Source organism: Mastigoproctus giganteus, chromosome 2, assembly GCF_048544385.1.
Source record: "Mastigoproctus giganteus isolate SK-2022 chromosome 2, ASM4854438v1, whole genome shotgun sequence".
Lineage (NCBI taxonomy): Eukaryota > Metazoa > Arthropoda > Arachnida > Uropygi > Thelyphonidae > Mastigoproctus > Mastigoproctus giganteus.
This window is the reverse complement of record NC_143576.1, coordinates 256,982,404-256,999,024: the sequence shown is the minus strand read 5'-3', so window position 1 is coordinate 256,999,024 and position 16,621 is coordinate 256,982,404. Positions and strand designations below refer to the sequence as shown.

At 39.0% G+C, this 16,621-nt stretch overlaps 1 protein-coding gene across 10 annotated transcripts in view; it reads right to left on the bottom strand.

The window, feature by feature from the left end:
- Positions 1–16,621, bottom strand: part of LOC150090406 (uncharacterized) — a 390,346-nt gene that overhangs the window by 241,161 nt on the left and 132,564 nt on the right. For all 10 annotated transcript variants that reach the window (XM_090389862.1, XM_090389864.1, XM_090389859.1 and 7 more), the window contains one exon: positions 15,463–15,515. In XM_090389862.1, the coding sequence (XP_090245988.1) occupies positions 15,463–15,515 (53 nt within the window). The remainder of the gene's footprint in view (positions 1–15,462; positions 15,516–16,621) is intronic.

Genomic DNA, 16,621 nt, shown 5'->3' with positions numbered 1-16,621 from the left:
AAGTAGTTCCTCACTGAACAAAAGAACAGACTGTTCCCCCTCTTTAGACTCTTAATAGCCTTGGTGGTAGAAATCCCTTTGACTAAGTCAGAATAATCCTGATTCTGTCTAGTTTGGTAACCAACCTACTTTCAAAATGGTTGTGGAATTCTGTTAGTATAAACAAATTTGTACATTAGCATTAATAGAGGCACATGCAAGAAAGCAAGCTTATGCAGCATCAGCCCAAAAAAAAAAAAAAAAACCCCCCCTCACCCATTTTCACCCCTTCCGTTCGTTCAAATACCTGTCCAGCCCAGCCTTAAATTTATTTAGGCTATCAACTTCCACAACAAAGGATGGAGTCTGTTCCACAACCAACTACCCGCTGGCTAAAGACAAACTTCCGCACATCTATCCTACATCTGTCTTTCAACAATTTGAATTTATGCCCTTTCAAGTGATTATTTCTGAGCAAGAGGAGAAAAATCCCATCAGCATTGAGCATGCTCAACACCATTCATTGGGCATTATACACCTCAATCACATCACCTCGCAGGTGCCTAGTCTCCAGACACTGTAATTTGCAAAACTTAAGACTTTCTTTGTAAGAGCAACCCTTTGTTCCATTCACTAATTTTGTTGCCCTTCTCTGTACTCATATCCATTAAAACGAGGCCTCCAGCCCTGTATACAGTACTCAAGGTGTGTGTCTGACCATTGCCTTATACAAAGGATAATCACCTCCTTATCCCTGCTGGAAAAATTCCTGAATATCGCTGACAAGACACAATGAGCTACTCTTGCAGACCATCTGCACTGCTCAGAAACCTTCATATCTGCCTGCACAATTACCCCACAGCGGTCATTTTCGTTCTCTACCACTGTCAGTGTAGTACCGCAGAGTTGATACATTACTCCGGGGTTACTGCTTCCCATATGTAGTACTTTACATTTGTCAATGTTAAACTTTATCTGCTACCCTCTCACCCCATCTGCTCAACTTTTTAAGATACTGTTGCAGCAGCGTACTGTCATTACTGTCCTTAACAACCCTGCCAACCTTCATATCGTCTGCAAACTTGGACATTAAGCTTGATATACCATCATCAATATCAATTATAAATACAGAAAATAACAATGAACCAATGCTGAACCCTGAGGGACTCCACTAATAACATTAGTCCACAACAGTGACCACTGATTACCACTCTGTCTTCTCCCACTCAACCATACCTTTATCAATAGCAGCAATATACTTCCAATGCCACACTGCTTCAATTTGCTCAGCAGTGTTCCATGTGCAACAGTATCAAAAGCCTTTCTAAGATACAAATATATGATATCAAAGTTACTCCCTGCATCCAGTTGCTTTTTGATCACATCATAGTATCCAATCAAATTGGTCAGGCAAGACTTTCCCTTTACAAAACCTTGCTGTGTGCGAGCTTTAACTGATCTTCTCTAGATGATCCTGCAGTGCTTCTTTTACCAGTACCTCCATTACTTTTTTGGAACAGCATTAAACTAAGAGGTCTATAATAACTTGTGTTGCCCTTTGATCCTCTCCTTTGTGAATTGGGATCAACATTTCCACATCTCCAGAGTCCGAAGCTCTAGTAATTATGGCTAAGGGTTTTCTTACTTCCTTTGCTGCCTCCTTTAATATAACTGGATAGATCCCATCCACTCCATGTGCCTTTTTTATGTTTATCTTCAACGATTTCTACTCTACTTTCCTCTCAGTTATTACAAAATCATCTAGCTCACTGCCAGAGTTTACTTCACCTCTGGCATTCCCCTTCCTGAATAACTCCTCATGTGTGAATGTAGATGCAAAATACTCGTTTATTTTGTTAACCACCTGAGCAGGATCATCAACATTTGAACCATCAATATCCAGTGGACCAATCTGATTGATCCCTTTCCTTCTAGAGTTTATATAGGTAAAGAACTCCTTTGCCAAAGATTTCTCATAATCTGCCTTTGCCTGCCTAATCTCCTTTGTGACTTGGTTACAGACCAGCTTATATCTTTCATAAGCTTCAATGTCACCCATTAATTTACATGTATCCCATGCATTTTTCTTCTCTGCCATATGTCTCACTAGTTCATCTGACATCCATTAGGCCTAAACCTTGAACAATATTTCTTAGATGGTATGTAAAGCCTAGTAGCTTCCAAGATTAATTCTTTGAATGCCTCCCATTTTGAATTTGCTGTTGGTAACATCATCAGTTGGTCCCACCGTATAGAAATTAAATATTGTCTCAGACCACTGTAGTCACCTTTACGAAAGCAAAAACCCTTCCCTTTATCCCTGATGGTAGTTACCTCTGAGTAAATCCCACTATCAGCACACTGATCACTGCCACCTAGTGGCTCCTTTATCTGCAGATTCTTAATGCATGAAAAATCACTACTGATAGTCAGATCAAGAGTATTACTCCCTCTTGTTGCCTCACGAATATGCTGATGTAGAAAACAATCATCCAATATAAATCCACAGAAGCCTTGCTAGTGTGTGAGTGACCAATCCACAAATTCCAGTCAATATCTGGGAAATTAAAATCCCCCATTATAAGATTCTCTGATTTATGGGCCCACTCTATTTCCCTGTACAGTTTCTTATTATACTCATCAGAGTCATTAGACCTATAACACATTCCTGCTCTCAATTTTGATCTCCCAATGCTTATGTCACACCAAACTGACTCAACACTGCACTGTCCAGCATGTCCACTGGCTTCACTTCCTTGGATTTTATGTGTTTCTTAACTAATAGCATAACCCCTCCTCACTTCCTATCCTTTCTGTACACATTGTACTCCCCAAATTCCAGTTCTGCATTCCTTATATCTGTGTGACACCACATCTCTGATATCCTAACAATATCTGCCTTTAATGTTTTGAACAATACCCCGAATTCATCAAATTTATTTACCAGACTCCTAGCATTGGTGTATACGCAAATATACATGCACCTGTTCCTATTCTTAACTACCGTAACACAACCCATGTGTTTACTTGTACTGCAATGACTCCCAGCAGTCTCTGAAATACCCTGCATCTTCTTTTCCAGGCTGCTGCTCATTCCAATATAAGCAGTGCAAGAATCACTTTCACCTCTTTTAGTGGCTACTGTTAATCTTTTAGTCCTTGTATCCCCCCCCAAGCTAGCAGTTTTCCGACCCACCTAACACTGCCTCGATAGCATCAGCAAATATTCTTGCACCCTTTCTATTTAAGTGTATCCCATTCCTGTAAAAGCAGTGTCTCCTGTTAACAAGTACAGACCAGGTTGAAAAAAATTCTACCCCTTGAGCCTTGCACAATCCTTCCAGGGCCAAATTTATCGACAAGGCTCTCATCATATAATCCCTCCTATCCTGTCTGGGCAGAATTGCAGACACTTTCAAATTCAACCCTAATTCAAGGCTTTTTTTCAACAGTGACCTGTAATTGTTAAGTAAATCCAACAGTCTCCTACTCTTAATATCATTAGTGCCAACGTGTACAACAATATCACCTTTTGTGCCCTTAAAAGATGATATCCGCTCTACAACATTATCAAACTTTGCCCATGGCAGACATACCCTAGTCCTGTTCCACCTATCCTTTTTACATACCATGTTCCCCGTTTCCCTAACAATAGTCACCAACAACTACTAGTTCCTGTGGGACAAGCCATTCTACCTTGTAGGTTGCTGCTGTGTTGCGTATGATCAAGTGCAAGCTCTGGCATTGATATGGGCAACTGATAGCTTGATGGGCCCTCAATTTAGATCCTTCGAGGGCATCCACCCTGTCCTTCAAGCTCTCATATAGGCCCATAACAATGCTGAGTTGTCGCCTGGTTTCTCACACTCCTTATATCATGCACACACAAAGACATTCCTCTTGGCAATATCATGTCCTGTACCTGATTGCTCCACAAACATCAAGCAAGCAGTGCATTTTAAAAGGCTATGATTCAGAGGGCAACTGCCCCTCTGAACTGAAGATGGAAGCTTATTTAGACCTTTGTGCCAAACACAAACAAAAGCCTTTGAAATGTCAAGGCCAACTGCTTTATTTTCACCAAACTTTTCCACAAATTTGTCCATAGATGGGTAACATCAGCCAGGATATCATCAATGGATTGACACTGATGGAATCCATATTGGCAATCACTGATCAGATGGAAGGTTAATAGATAGTTTAGGAGTAACGAATTTTTTCATTACTTTAGAAATAATAGAAGTGCATTGGGATGATAACTGAATAACAGGGATTTATCACCCCTTTTTAGGAACTAGCCGGATAAATTTGCAAGCAGAATTAAAACATTACTGAAATAAGTAAATTCAAAATGGGAAGCATTCAAAGAATTTATCTTGGAAGCTACTAGGCTTTACTTACCAACTAAGAAATATTGTTCAAGGTTTAGGCCTAAATGGATGTCAGATGAACTAATGAGACATATTGCAGAGAAGAAAAATGCATGGAATACACATATACATTAATGGGTGACGTGGAAGCCTGTGATAGATATAAGCTGGTCTGTAACCAAGTCACAAAGGAGATTAGGCAGGCAAAGGTAGATTATGAGAAATCTTTGGCAAAGGATGCGAAGAAAAACAACAAAGAGTCCTTTACCTATGTAAACTCTAGAAGGAAAGGGATGAATCAGATTGGTCCACTGGATATTGATGGTTATACTGTTGATGATCCTGCTCAGGTGGCTAACAAACTAAATGAGTACTTTGCATCTACATTCACACATGAGGAGTTATTCAGAGAGGGGAATGCCAGAGGTGAGTTAAACTCTGGCAGTGAGCTAGATGATTTTGTACTAACTGAGAGGAAAGTGGACAAGAAATTGTTGAAGATAAACATAAAAAAGGCACCCGGGGTGGATGAGATCTATCCAATTATATTAAAGGAGGCAGCAAAGGAAGTAAGCAAACCCTTAGCCATAATTATGAGAGCTTCTTTGGACTCAGGGGAGGTACCCATGGACTGGAGATGCAAATGTGACCCCAATTCACAAAGAAGGATCAAATGGCAACACAAGTAATTATAGACCTAGGGTGGATGGGATCCTGGAACGGAAGTTGAACTAGTTCAACTTCCGTTCCAGGAAAATTAATGGCGGCACTGGTAAAAGAAGCACTGCAGGATCATCTAGACAAGACTGCAGTTATAGCTCGGACACAGCATGGTTTAGTTAAGGGAAAGTCTTGCCTGACCAATTTGATAGGACTATGATGTGGTCATAAAGGAACTGGATGGAGGGAATAACTTTGATATCATATATCTGTATCTTAGAAAGGCTTTTGATACTGTTGCACATGGAACACTGCTGAACAAATTGGAGCAGTATGGCATTGGATGTAAATTGCTGCTATGGATAAAGGGATGGTTGAGTGGGAGAAGACAGAGAGTGATAGATGAGCAGTGTCTATGGACACTGATCATAGTGGATTAAATGTTATTAGTGGAGTCCCTTAGGGTTCAGTGTTAGGTCCATTGTTGTTTTCTGTACTTATAAATGATATTGATGATGGTATATCAAGCTTAATGTCCAAGTTTGCAGAAGATACGAAGGTTGGCAGGGTTGTTAAGGACACTAATGGCAGTACGCTGCTGCTGCAACAGGATCTTAAAAAGTTGAGCAGATGGGCTGAGAGCTGGCAAATGAAGTTTAACATTGACAAATGTAAAGTACTACATATGGGAAGCAGTAACCCCAGAGTAACGTATCAACTCTGTGGTACTACACAGACAGTGGTAGAGAACGTAAAGGACCTGGGGGTAATTGTGCAGGCAGATATGAATTTTCTGAGCAGTGCAGACAGTCTGCAAGAGTAGCCCATGGTGTCTTGTCAATGATATACAGGATTTTTTCAAGCAGGGATAAGGAGGTGATTATCCCCTAGAATAAGGCAATCACCTCTGGGTCAGGCCACACCTCGAGTACTGTATACAGGTCTGTAGGTCTCATTTTAAGAAGGATGTAGAGCTGTTGGAACGAGTACAGAGAAGGGCAACAAGATTAGTGAATGAAACAATGAGTTGCTCTTACGAAGAAAGGCTTAAGTTTTGCAAATTACAGTGTCTGGAGACTAGGCACCGGCGAGGTGATCTGATAGAGGTGTATAAAGCCTTGAATGGTTTGAGCATGCTCAATGAGGATGGGATTCTTCCTCTTGCTCAGAATAATCACCTGAGAGGGCATACATTCAAATTGAGGAAAAAGACAGATTTAGGTTAGATGTGCGGAAGTTTGTCTTTAGCCAGCGGATAGTTGGTTGGTGGAACAGACTTCCATCCCTTGTTGTGGAAGTTGATAGCCTAAATAAATTTAAGGCTGAGCTGGACAGATATTTGGAATGAACGGGAGCATTTTTTTTTTTTGGCTAATGTTGCATAAGCTTGCTTTCTTGCATCATATGCCTCTACTAATGCTAATGCTAAGAAAGAATAAAAAGGCAACAAAAAATAGAAATAAACTAAGAAGCACAGGTTTTGAGAACAAGTGGAGAAATACCATCAGAATCTGGCACTTCCTTGGCAGCGAAACTTTTCAAAACACTTCTGACATCCTTTTCCCAGAAGACCACGGGAGGCATTGGGTGGATAGTATCAGGGATGGCAAGAGGTTGTTTGTTTGTTTGTGTTTAACAGCACAAGGGTAGCTAGGCCATATTATGCCTAATCTCAGGTAAGTAAAGACATACAGTTTACCGAAAGGTGTTCCCCCCCCCTTAATATTTAGAATGTGTTATTATATCAAATGCATTTGAGATAGTTAAAAATTCTGGCTGCAACCAGTGTATCTGCTAACAGTTGGGTCAATGTAAGAGGTGTACTTTTGGTAGAAAATGGGCCAAAGGCAACCTGTCTCTCTTTGTTGTGTGAGGAACAATCTATAAGTAAATGAACCATGAGCTGTGTATTAATGTTTGGACATTCTGGAGGATTGGTGGCCTTAAGTAGAAGCAAATGAGATTATGTCCTATCCATAATCTAGTCAGTATAATTTCTTCTTGTCTGTTACCTCTGATACTGGATTTCCATGCTTTCAGGTCTTTCTTTATATGGAATATCATTGTTATTTTGGTTTCGCAGATTTGTTGCCATTGTTTCGTACATTGCCACTTTATAATAGACTTGTAATCTGAGAATGGTATATTGAAGGAAGGATCAATGGTGTTAAATGCAGTTTTGGCAGCTAAATCTGCATGCTCGTTTCCCAAGATAGCACTATGACTAGGGATCCAGCAGAAGGTGATGCACTGGCTATTTCCAGTTAATTTGGTTAGAATATCACAGATCTGTACAAGTAATGGATTGTTGTGTTTTTTCTTCCAATATATAGTTTGAATTGCACTAACTGAATCCATGTATATGATAGCAAGGAGTATGGTTGTTACCCACACGAAATTTAAAGCTATAATAATTGCATAGAGTTCTGCAGTGAAGCTGCTACATTCAATTGGAAGTTTCTTAGCTATGGTGGTACCGGGAAAAACAGAAGGAAAACCGACATGACTGTCAGTTTTCAATCCATCTGTATACACTGGAGTGAACTCTGCATATTGTGCCGTCAGTGATGCATACAATGATGTGTAATATATTCTGCTGGGAATGGGAATTTTCCCCCACATTTAAAATGATAAATCACGTGGTGGGATATGGTACATGGTTTACCAAGATCATCAATACAAGAGTTAGAAGAAAAGTAGGATGATAGCAAGCCAGCTTTATCTTTAGCTGTGGCAGCAATAGAACTATTCACTTTGACACAGGTGGGAGTAGAGATGTACAAAAGCTGCAGCCAATAGCTTTGGCACAAGACCAGAATGCTCAACTACCATTTGGACAAGAAGCAAGTTTTCTACTCTTAGACTGTTCAAAATCTAGTTTGGACTGATTACTAAGTGCTTTACAATTGTTGCGAGTTTTCTGTGTAAGCAGAAAATGAACCTGGAGATTTGGATGCAAGTCACCTGAGATATACAACACAGCCTTAGTGCATTTATTGAAAATGCAAAGGTTTAGATAAATAATGAGATTTTAAGGTGGAGTGTGGAACAAAGGACTTCATCCCTACATGAATGCAAGGCATGCAGGATTGAAGAACTGCATTCACATTTTCAAACAATGGCACAACATTTAAAAGAAAAAAGCAACTGCATCATTCAAGCTAAAAGAAAGAATTACACACTTTCTACGTAAATGAAAATAACATGTCTAGAATTATGAGCTTGCCTGGCCTGTTTAGGATTGCTTTTGCCAAAAGTTTGCAATTCAAAAGTTCTTCATTCTTTTTTCTTTCAAAACTTTCGGATCATGAATATGAGTCAGTGGCACTCTGCTAATGATCATTTGAACTTTTCAATTTGGTAATTGAAAAGTGCTCATACTTTTAAACTTGTATTTAAACAGACTTATCAAAGGTTACCACTGTTCTACCAGTTCAATTACACATTTAACCAAAGACAGTCAACAAAGGTTTAGATAAATAATGAGACATCCCTCAAAATCTTTTTTACTTCAGTGGCATGCATCTGTTGAAATTGCTTCAATCTGTCTTGTTTTAGCACTTCTCTTCAGATAGTTGTAAAATTTCCACCAAGTATCCTATCCATCCAATTTTGAAGAAAAGCATCCAGCTTTCTTCAACACAGAAATTAATAAGATGACAAGCATAGCCTGAATTGATAAATCTCTCAACTCTTTTAAATAAATATTGTTTTAAAATCCAATTTTAATGTAATTGTATTATTTTTTGCAAAAAGAAAAAAGATGGAAAAAACTCAGTTTTTTCAAAAAGATGATGAAACTCTTTGTCACTAAATATAACACAGCGGTGAGACGGAGAAGGATCAAATCATAAAAAAGAAGAATTCTACATCAGCTAAATCGTATCTCTTGCAAAAGACAGCTCAATGGGTAATTAATTGCAGTAATCAGTGCACATACTACTGAAACAAGATCTAGAAAAAGTAGGCAGAGATGGGCTGAGAAGTTGCAATTGAAGTTTAATATTGAAAAATACAAAGAACTTCATAGGAGGAACAGCAATTCCAGATTAATGTACCAGCTATGTGGTACCATACTCAGGGCAGTGCAGAACGAAAAAGACCTGGGGTAACTGCGCATTCAGAAATGACTGCACAGTTACCCCCTACTCTCTGAGCAGTGTAGACACACCACTAGAACAGCTCCTGAAGTTTTGTCAATAATATACAGGAATTTTCCCAGCAGGGATAGGAAGGTGATTATACATCTGTATAAAGCAATAGATAGGCCACATTTCAGTACTTTGCAGAGGTCTGGAAGCCTCATTTTAGAAAGGATATGGATCTGTTGGAATGGGCGCAGGTGCAGAGAAGAGAATCAAGATTAATGTGGAGAGCAAAAGGGCGCTCTTATCAGGAAATGCTTCATTTTAGCAAATTGCAGCATCTGGAGATCAGCAAGGGAATCTGAATGGGGTGTCAGAGCCACACCTTCAGTATTGTATACAGGTCTAGAGGCATCATTTCAAGAACGATGTAGAGCTGCTGGAACGAGTACAGAGAAGGGCAACAAGACCCACACCTTCAGTATTGTATACAGGTCTAGAGGCATCATTTCAAGAACGATGTAGAGCTGCTGGAACGAGTACAGAGAAGGGCAACAAGATTAGTGAATGGAACAAAGGTTTGCTCTTAGGAAGAAAGGCTTAAGTTTTGCAAATTACAGTGTCCAGAGACTAGGCACCTGCGAGGTGATCTGATTGAGATGTATAAAGCCTTGAATGGTTTGAGCATGCTCAATGCTGATGGGATTCTTCCACTTGCTCAGAATATCGCATGAGAGGGCATAAATTTAAATTATATACAGGGGATAAATCTAATGCTAATATATTAACAGATGCTAAAATTGCCTTCCACAAGCCATCATATATGATATTCTAAACATGAAAAGATTATGCAACTTAATTAACTGTAAATATTTTGTTTAAATAAAATTTCAGTAGTGAAATTTTATGGCAACAAAAGTATTTTATATACATAATGTACAATGAGTGGCCACGTTAATAGATACTCCTATCTAATAAAAAGTTGATAGGTCCCATTTAAGCCACAGAATGGGCATTTGTGACTTAAATGAAATGTTGAAAGCATGCTACAGGAATGGTCCATATTGACTGTACTGCTTCCTGCAGTAGTTGCAAAGCCGACCGGGCTAGCCAGGTAGGTAAAGTGCCTGGCTGGCAACCCAAAGGTTGCGGGTTCGATTCCCGCCTCGGGCTTGGATCACAGTAAAATACAAAAACTTTGGGAGGTGCAATATGTCCATAGAAGCTGATGCGCCAACAACTAAAAAAAAAAAAAAAAAAAAAAGTTGTTGCAAACTGGAGGTTGTGGATCTCTATTCTGAAGGGTTTGTTTCACCCCATCTCATGGGAGCTCAACTGTATTGATATGTGGTGGTGGTTGGTTTTTTTTTTTGGTGCAAGGGCTACTTAGGCCACATTGCACCTATCAACGTTATGAATGTTACACATGCACAGTGGCTGTTATGACATTAGTCAAAAACGATCATATAATTTTATGTGTTTAATAAAGTGAAAAAACTCCACCAAAATAGTGACGTTACCTATGATGTGGGAGAGTGTCAAGGGTTCTTTAAGGTTTGGCAGAAAACTAAATGAGACTTGGTGGGCGGTAGTGTTCAAAGCACACTCAACAAGAATATGCATCATTGTAAGGAGAAAGTTGGACTGTGTGCATTGTTGAGGATCGTTACCTAAGAGGAGATAAAGTGGGTGAGTCAACTGTGGCCAATTCTTTGTGTGTTTTTTTTTTTTTAATGTAAACCCCAAACGAGAGGTATTAGAACCTATAGTACTTTGTACTGTGCTTGCATTGGAGGTTGAGAAGACGAAAGAAGATATATGTTGACATTGGACATGAACTTCTGTAGACTAATTTTCAGGAAATACGTAAGAAGGAAGTTTGTTCCAGAAAGCGGCAGTTGAATGAATAAACGAGGAAGATGAAAAGTTGGTTCTGTGAGTTTGAAGTTGGACAGTAAATGGATGTTGACTGGTTTGCGCACATGATCAGACTGTTTTGAAAGAGAGAGAGCTGGAATTATAGAAGCCAATTCAGAAGAACAGTGCCCATTATCTGAAGAAGAGGCATGCAGTAGCGAGACAGTGAGTGGGGAGACTCTGTTAGAGATGAATCATTAATTAACCTAACTGACCTCTTCTGAACGGAATCAAGAAGTCTGAGAGAGGTTTTGGGGGCACCACCGCAGATGTGAGAACAATGTTCCATGATAGGGCGGATTTGCGATTTGTACAGAGTGAACAGCTGTTTGGAAGAAAAGTAATGCCGAGAGAGAAAGAGAAAATCAAATGTTTTAGATGCAGAGAAAGCAACATTTGTAATGTGCTTGTGCCAAGAGAGATTAGAAGTCAGGGTAATCCCCAAAAGAGATATATTATTTTGCCTAGAAATTGGAATTTCAACAAAGATAAGCATAGGAGCAGAAGAATCTTTTTGCGAGATATAAGACAAGACTGAGTTTTAGAAGGATTGAAATCAACTAAGTGGTCTTTGCCCCAATGGAGAATTACCTGGAGATCGGCATTTAAGGAATTGGTAGCAGATTTTCGAGAAATTGAAACTGATTGAGCAGGGCAAGGTTTCTCAAAATGGAAAGTGGAATGTAATGTGCTATCATCAGCAAAACTATGGATAGGATTTCCAGTCAATGGAAGAAGATCATTAATATACAAGAGAAAAAGAGTAGGGGAAAGAACTGAACCTTGGGGGACACCGGCATTAGTGTAGAAGTTAGAAGACAGAGAGCCATCTACCATCACCCTCAGTGAGTAATCAGAGAGAAAACTGGATAACCAATTACAAATAACAGTTGGCAAACCGTAAAATGGAAGCTTGTTCAGAAGACCTTTATGCCAAACATGATCGAAAGCCTTTGAGATGTCAAGAGCAACAGCTTGTGTTTCACCAGAGAAATGTACCAACTGTGTGGTACTACACTTAAGGTGGTAGAAAATGAAAAAGACCTGGGGTTAATTGTGCAGTCAGATATGAAGTTTTCTGAGCAATGCAGACAGGCAGAATGGGGTTATGTCAATGATTTATAGGAATTTTGCTAGCAGGGAAAAGGAGGTGATTGTCCCTCTGTATAAGGCAATGGTCAGGCCACGCCTTAAGTACTGTGTACAGGTCTGAAGGTCTCATTTTAGGAAGTATGTAGATTTGTTTGAGCGTGTACAGAGAAATGCAACAACATTGGTGAGGGGAATGAAGGGATCCTCTTACCAAGAGAGGCTTAAGTTCTGCAAATTGCAGTGGCTGGAGATAGGCACCTGCACGGTGTTCTGATTGAGGTGTATAAGGCCTTGAATGGATTGAGCAAACGCTGAATTCTGATGGAATCCTTCCACTTGTTCAGATTACGAACCTAAGGAGGCATAAATTCAAATTAAGAAAAAACAGATGTAGAATAGATGTGCGGAAATTTGCCTTTAGCCAGCGGATGGTTAATTGCTGGAACAAACTTCCATCTGTCGTTGTGGAAGTTGATAGGTTAAATAAATTTAAGGAGGAACTGGACAGGTATTTGGAGGGAATGTTGTGATTTCCCCCTCCCCGGCTCATGCTGCATAAGTTCATACACCTGCTTTCTTGCATCACATGTCACTACTACTACTGCCAAACGTTTTCCATTGAATTAATCCATGAATGGGTAACCTTAGCCAGAATATATCACCAGTGGATTGACACTGACGGAATCCATACTAGTGATTGTTGATCAGAAGGAAGGTTTCTAGGTAGTTTAAGAGTTGGCGGTTAATTGATTTCTCCATTACTTTAGAAAGAGTAGAATTAATTGCAATGGGACGATAATTGGATGGGAGGGATTTGTCACCCTTTTTAGGAACTGTCTGGATATAAGCAAATTTCCAAGCAGAAGGAAAAACACCTTTGGAATAAGAAAGTGAAAAACGGCAGAAAAGAACAGGAGTAAGTTCAGGGGCGCAGGTTTTGAGGATACGTGGAGAAATACCATCAAGACCTGAAGCTTTCTTAGCATCAAGATTCGCCAAAATCCTTCTGATATCCTCTTGAACAAAGACCACAGGAGGCATTGAATGGTGCATGGTGAGATGTGTTTTACCAAGATCATTAATACATGAGTTGGAAGAAAAATGGAATGCTAGCAGGTCAGCTTTATCCTTGGTTGAAGTGACAACAGAACCATCTGGTTTGGACAGAGGTGGGAGCAGAGATGGGCAAAAGTTGCGGCCAGTAGCTTTGGCAAGAGACCAGAATGCTCGGCTACCATTATTAGGGCAAGAAGCAAGCTTTCTACTCTTAGCCTGTTCAAACTCTAGTTTGGACTGATTAATAACTGCTTTACAATTGTTGTGAGCTTTGGTCTAAGCAGAAAAGAAACTGAAGAATTAGAAACAAGCAATTACGATATTCAATGTTCTTCTCTTGAACAGCCTTTGCACATTTATTGGAAAACCAAGGTTTAGATAAAGGACGAGATTTTAAAGTGGAGTGTGGAATAAAGGATTCCATTCCTGCAAGAATAATTTCACTGACACGATCTGAGCAAACGTTGACATCAGAAGTTTTGAAACAGTAATCTGACCAAGGAAAAGAAGAAAAGAAATCTCGCAGGTCATCATCCCATTTTGCATTCTTGTAATGTCAAACAATACGAGGTTGGGAATAGCCACGAGATAAAGGCTTCATTGGAGAAGAGACAATTATCAAGTTGTGATCTGAATTGCCTAAAAGACCTCTCACTTCGACCGTGTACTTAGAAGGGTTGTTTGCGAGAAAAAGATCAAGCGTGTTGGCTGTATGGTTAGGATTGTCCGGTATTCTTGTAGGTAAATGAACAATATGTGCAAGGTCATTAGTAATTGCAAAAGCCTCAGCATCTTGACCAGCTGGGTACGTGTGACCAGAAAACAGAAACAAGCTGGAGTTGTGAACATTAAAATCTCCAAGGAAAATTACCACACTGTTAGGAAATTTGGACTGGAGAAAGTCAAGTTGCAAAGAGAGGAAGTTAAAGAGCTCCAAGTGATTAGTGGAGTTGGGAGAACGGTAGAGACAACAGATGAATTTGACAAAATGAGGTAGAGAGATTTTGAGCCAGAGAAGATCAAAGAGAGGAGATTCCAAATTGCCAAGTCTCTGACAGGGAATATCAGAACAGACATATGCACAAGTACCACCTTTGAGGAGAAAGCAATCATACAGCGAATAATTTGGGCAACTGAGATGAGCAGTAGTTGAATCAACCGATAACTGAGATTCTGTCAGAAAAAGTACATAAGGTTTGGCAGACTGCAAGTGGAAATGGACATTGTTGAGATTAGAATTGAGACCACGTATATTTGTGAAATGAGTCAGGAAGTGTTTGGGAGGTTTAGATCTTTTCGCAGATAAGCTTACTCTATTAGTTTGACAATTCATGGTGTATTCAATAGTAAGAAAAAGTGGGTGGGACATGCTGTATGAAGTAATGAAATTTTTGGATAAGGCGTAACATATGATAAGAATATACCCAGATCCTTGACATAACATGGCCTCGACAATGCCTGTCGGGCGATAGAGTGCTAATAGATTTGTCCGAAAGAGAATGCAAAATAAGGTTTGTGTCCTTACAACCTTTTTGTCTTTGTTCCGTCATATGCAATTTCATCGTCAGCATCGCTGACAGTACTAGATGAGCACCTAGGCTGTTCAAGGGCAGGATAGTCGTGATAGTCCACAGTTAGTTCCTTTTTGCCCTGTGGGGGAGGGGGTTAAATTTCCCTCCCAAGTTTTCCACAGGGAGGCAGGAGCAGTGCTGCAAGAAAGCCAAGCGGTTAGAAGGGTTAGCTGTTAGTAAAGAATGTAATGTGTATGTGTGTATATATATATATATATATATATATAACAAAAAAGAAATGTGAATTTCCTTTCTCTGTTCTTGGGACTTTCCAAGTGTAGAACTGATTTATAAATGAACTGCTGATAGAAAACAATGTAACTTAAAAAGAACTTTTATCTCTGAGAAAGATCACTATTTAATTCGTATTAGAAACACTTGACCTCGAATTCGCTTGGCACCCAGGGCCTTGATATGTGGTAACTGGTGAGGCCCTTTCACATTCATACACTGAATTACGTGGTCACACACACACACACACACACACACACACACACAGCATCCCTATGTATCTGCCCACTAGCTTTAAAGTGCATGGTAAAAATGTGATGCTGTTACTGACAAAGTGACTCAATTTTCATGAAAAGAGCAGGTGTACCTAATGAATTGGCAACTTGGTGTATGTATAATATAATAAGACCATATATTATGACACTCATATGATCATGTAAAAAATAAGCAATTAAGTAAAGATAAAATTTTTTTTTTTATTTCAGAGGAAGTAATACTTACTTTTCTCGATCATACGAAGTTCGATATGATCGTGAACGCTCCTTTTCATTATCCTTAAAAAGAAAATAAAGAAAAAGATTAAATACTAATTCCACAATAAATACTCAATTTTTTATATCTGTTAAACTGCATCCTTTTTTCTATAACTTTGGCTATTTCCTTGCCCAATTATGTACATCAAGTACTTTTGATTCTAGGTTTCTTTTTTTACTTCAAAAAAATAATGAAAAACCACTAAACACTCAAGACAAGGTCAGTCTGAGTGTTTAGCTAATAAATTTCTAGAAATCTGGGTACATCACAAAATTAAGATCTGCTGATATACTCAATGTTAGCTCAAGTTATTTGTAAGTTTTATTTAACCACTATAATAAGAAGCCTTTTATTGCTTCTTTCTTGACCATGTTAAGAATCTGATGTCATGCCAGCACTTGGTAAAAAAATAATAATAAATAAAAGAGAGAGAGAGAGAGAGAGAGAGAGAGAGAGAGAGAGAGAGAGAGAGAGATCAGTGCTTGTATTGAAAAATATTAATAAACTGATTGCTGATACTTGGTAACCAAAATAAAATTAAATATATTTCAACATGTGCAAATATTATACACCAGCTTTCATGAGTCTGACATTCAGATTAATGATTAATTATAAATCTGCTTAACACATTTGCTGCCTTCTATATTTGTGAGGGTCGTTTGTATGTGCCATAGGATGCTTCTGTGAGGCACTTTTCTGGGACACTGGAACAAGCACGCACTGCTTTTTAATAAATGGAAGCGATTTCATCTGTAAAGAATCACCACTCCAAGTAGCACTGGCATCTGCTTCTTTTTTTTTTTTTTTTTTTTTAAATAACACTATCACAAACAGATGCATTTGAATGAGTGAGATTCAGAATCAGTACCACTTGAATAGAATGCTATTTCAGTATCAGATAGCGTATTATAAAGAAATGGTCCAATGTCATCAGCTTCAACGTACTGTCCACCTCTGTTCCTTTTCAGTCCTGATGTCCCAGGCTGTGGATCCATTATCACAACCCTTTAGGGTAAAATTTTATAGGGAAATACTTTTCACACAAAATTTGATCAGCAGGTTACACATACAGTAAGGACAATATTTTGTTTTTCACAAACTAAAGAATTAAAATTCAGCAAGCATA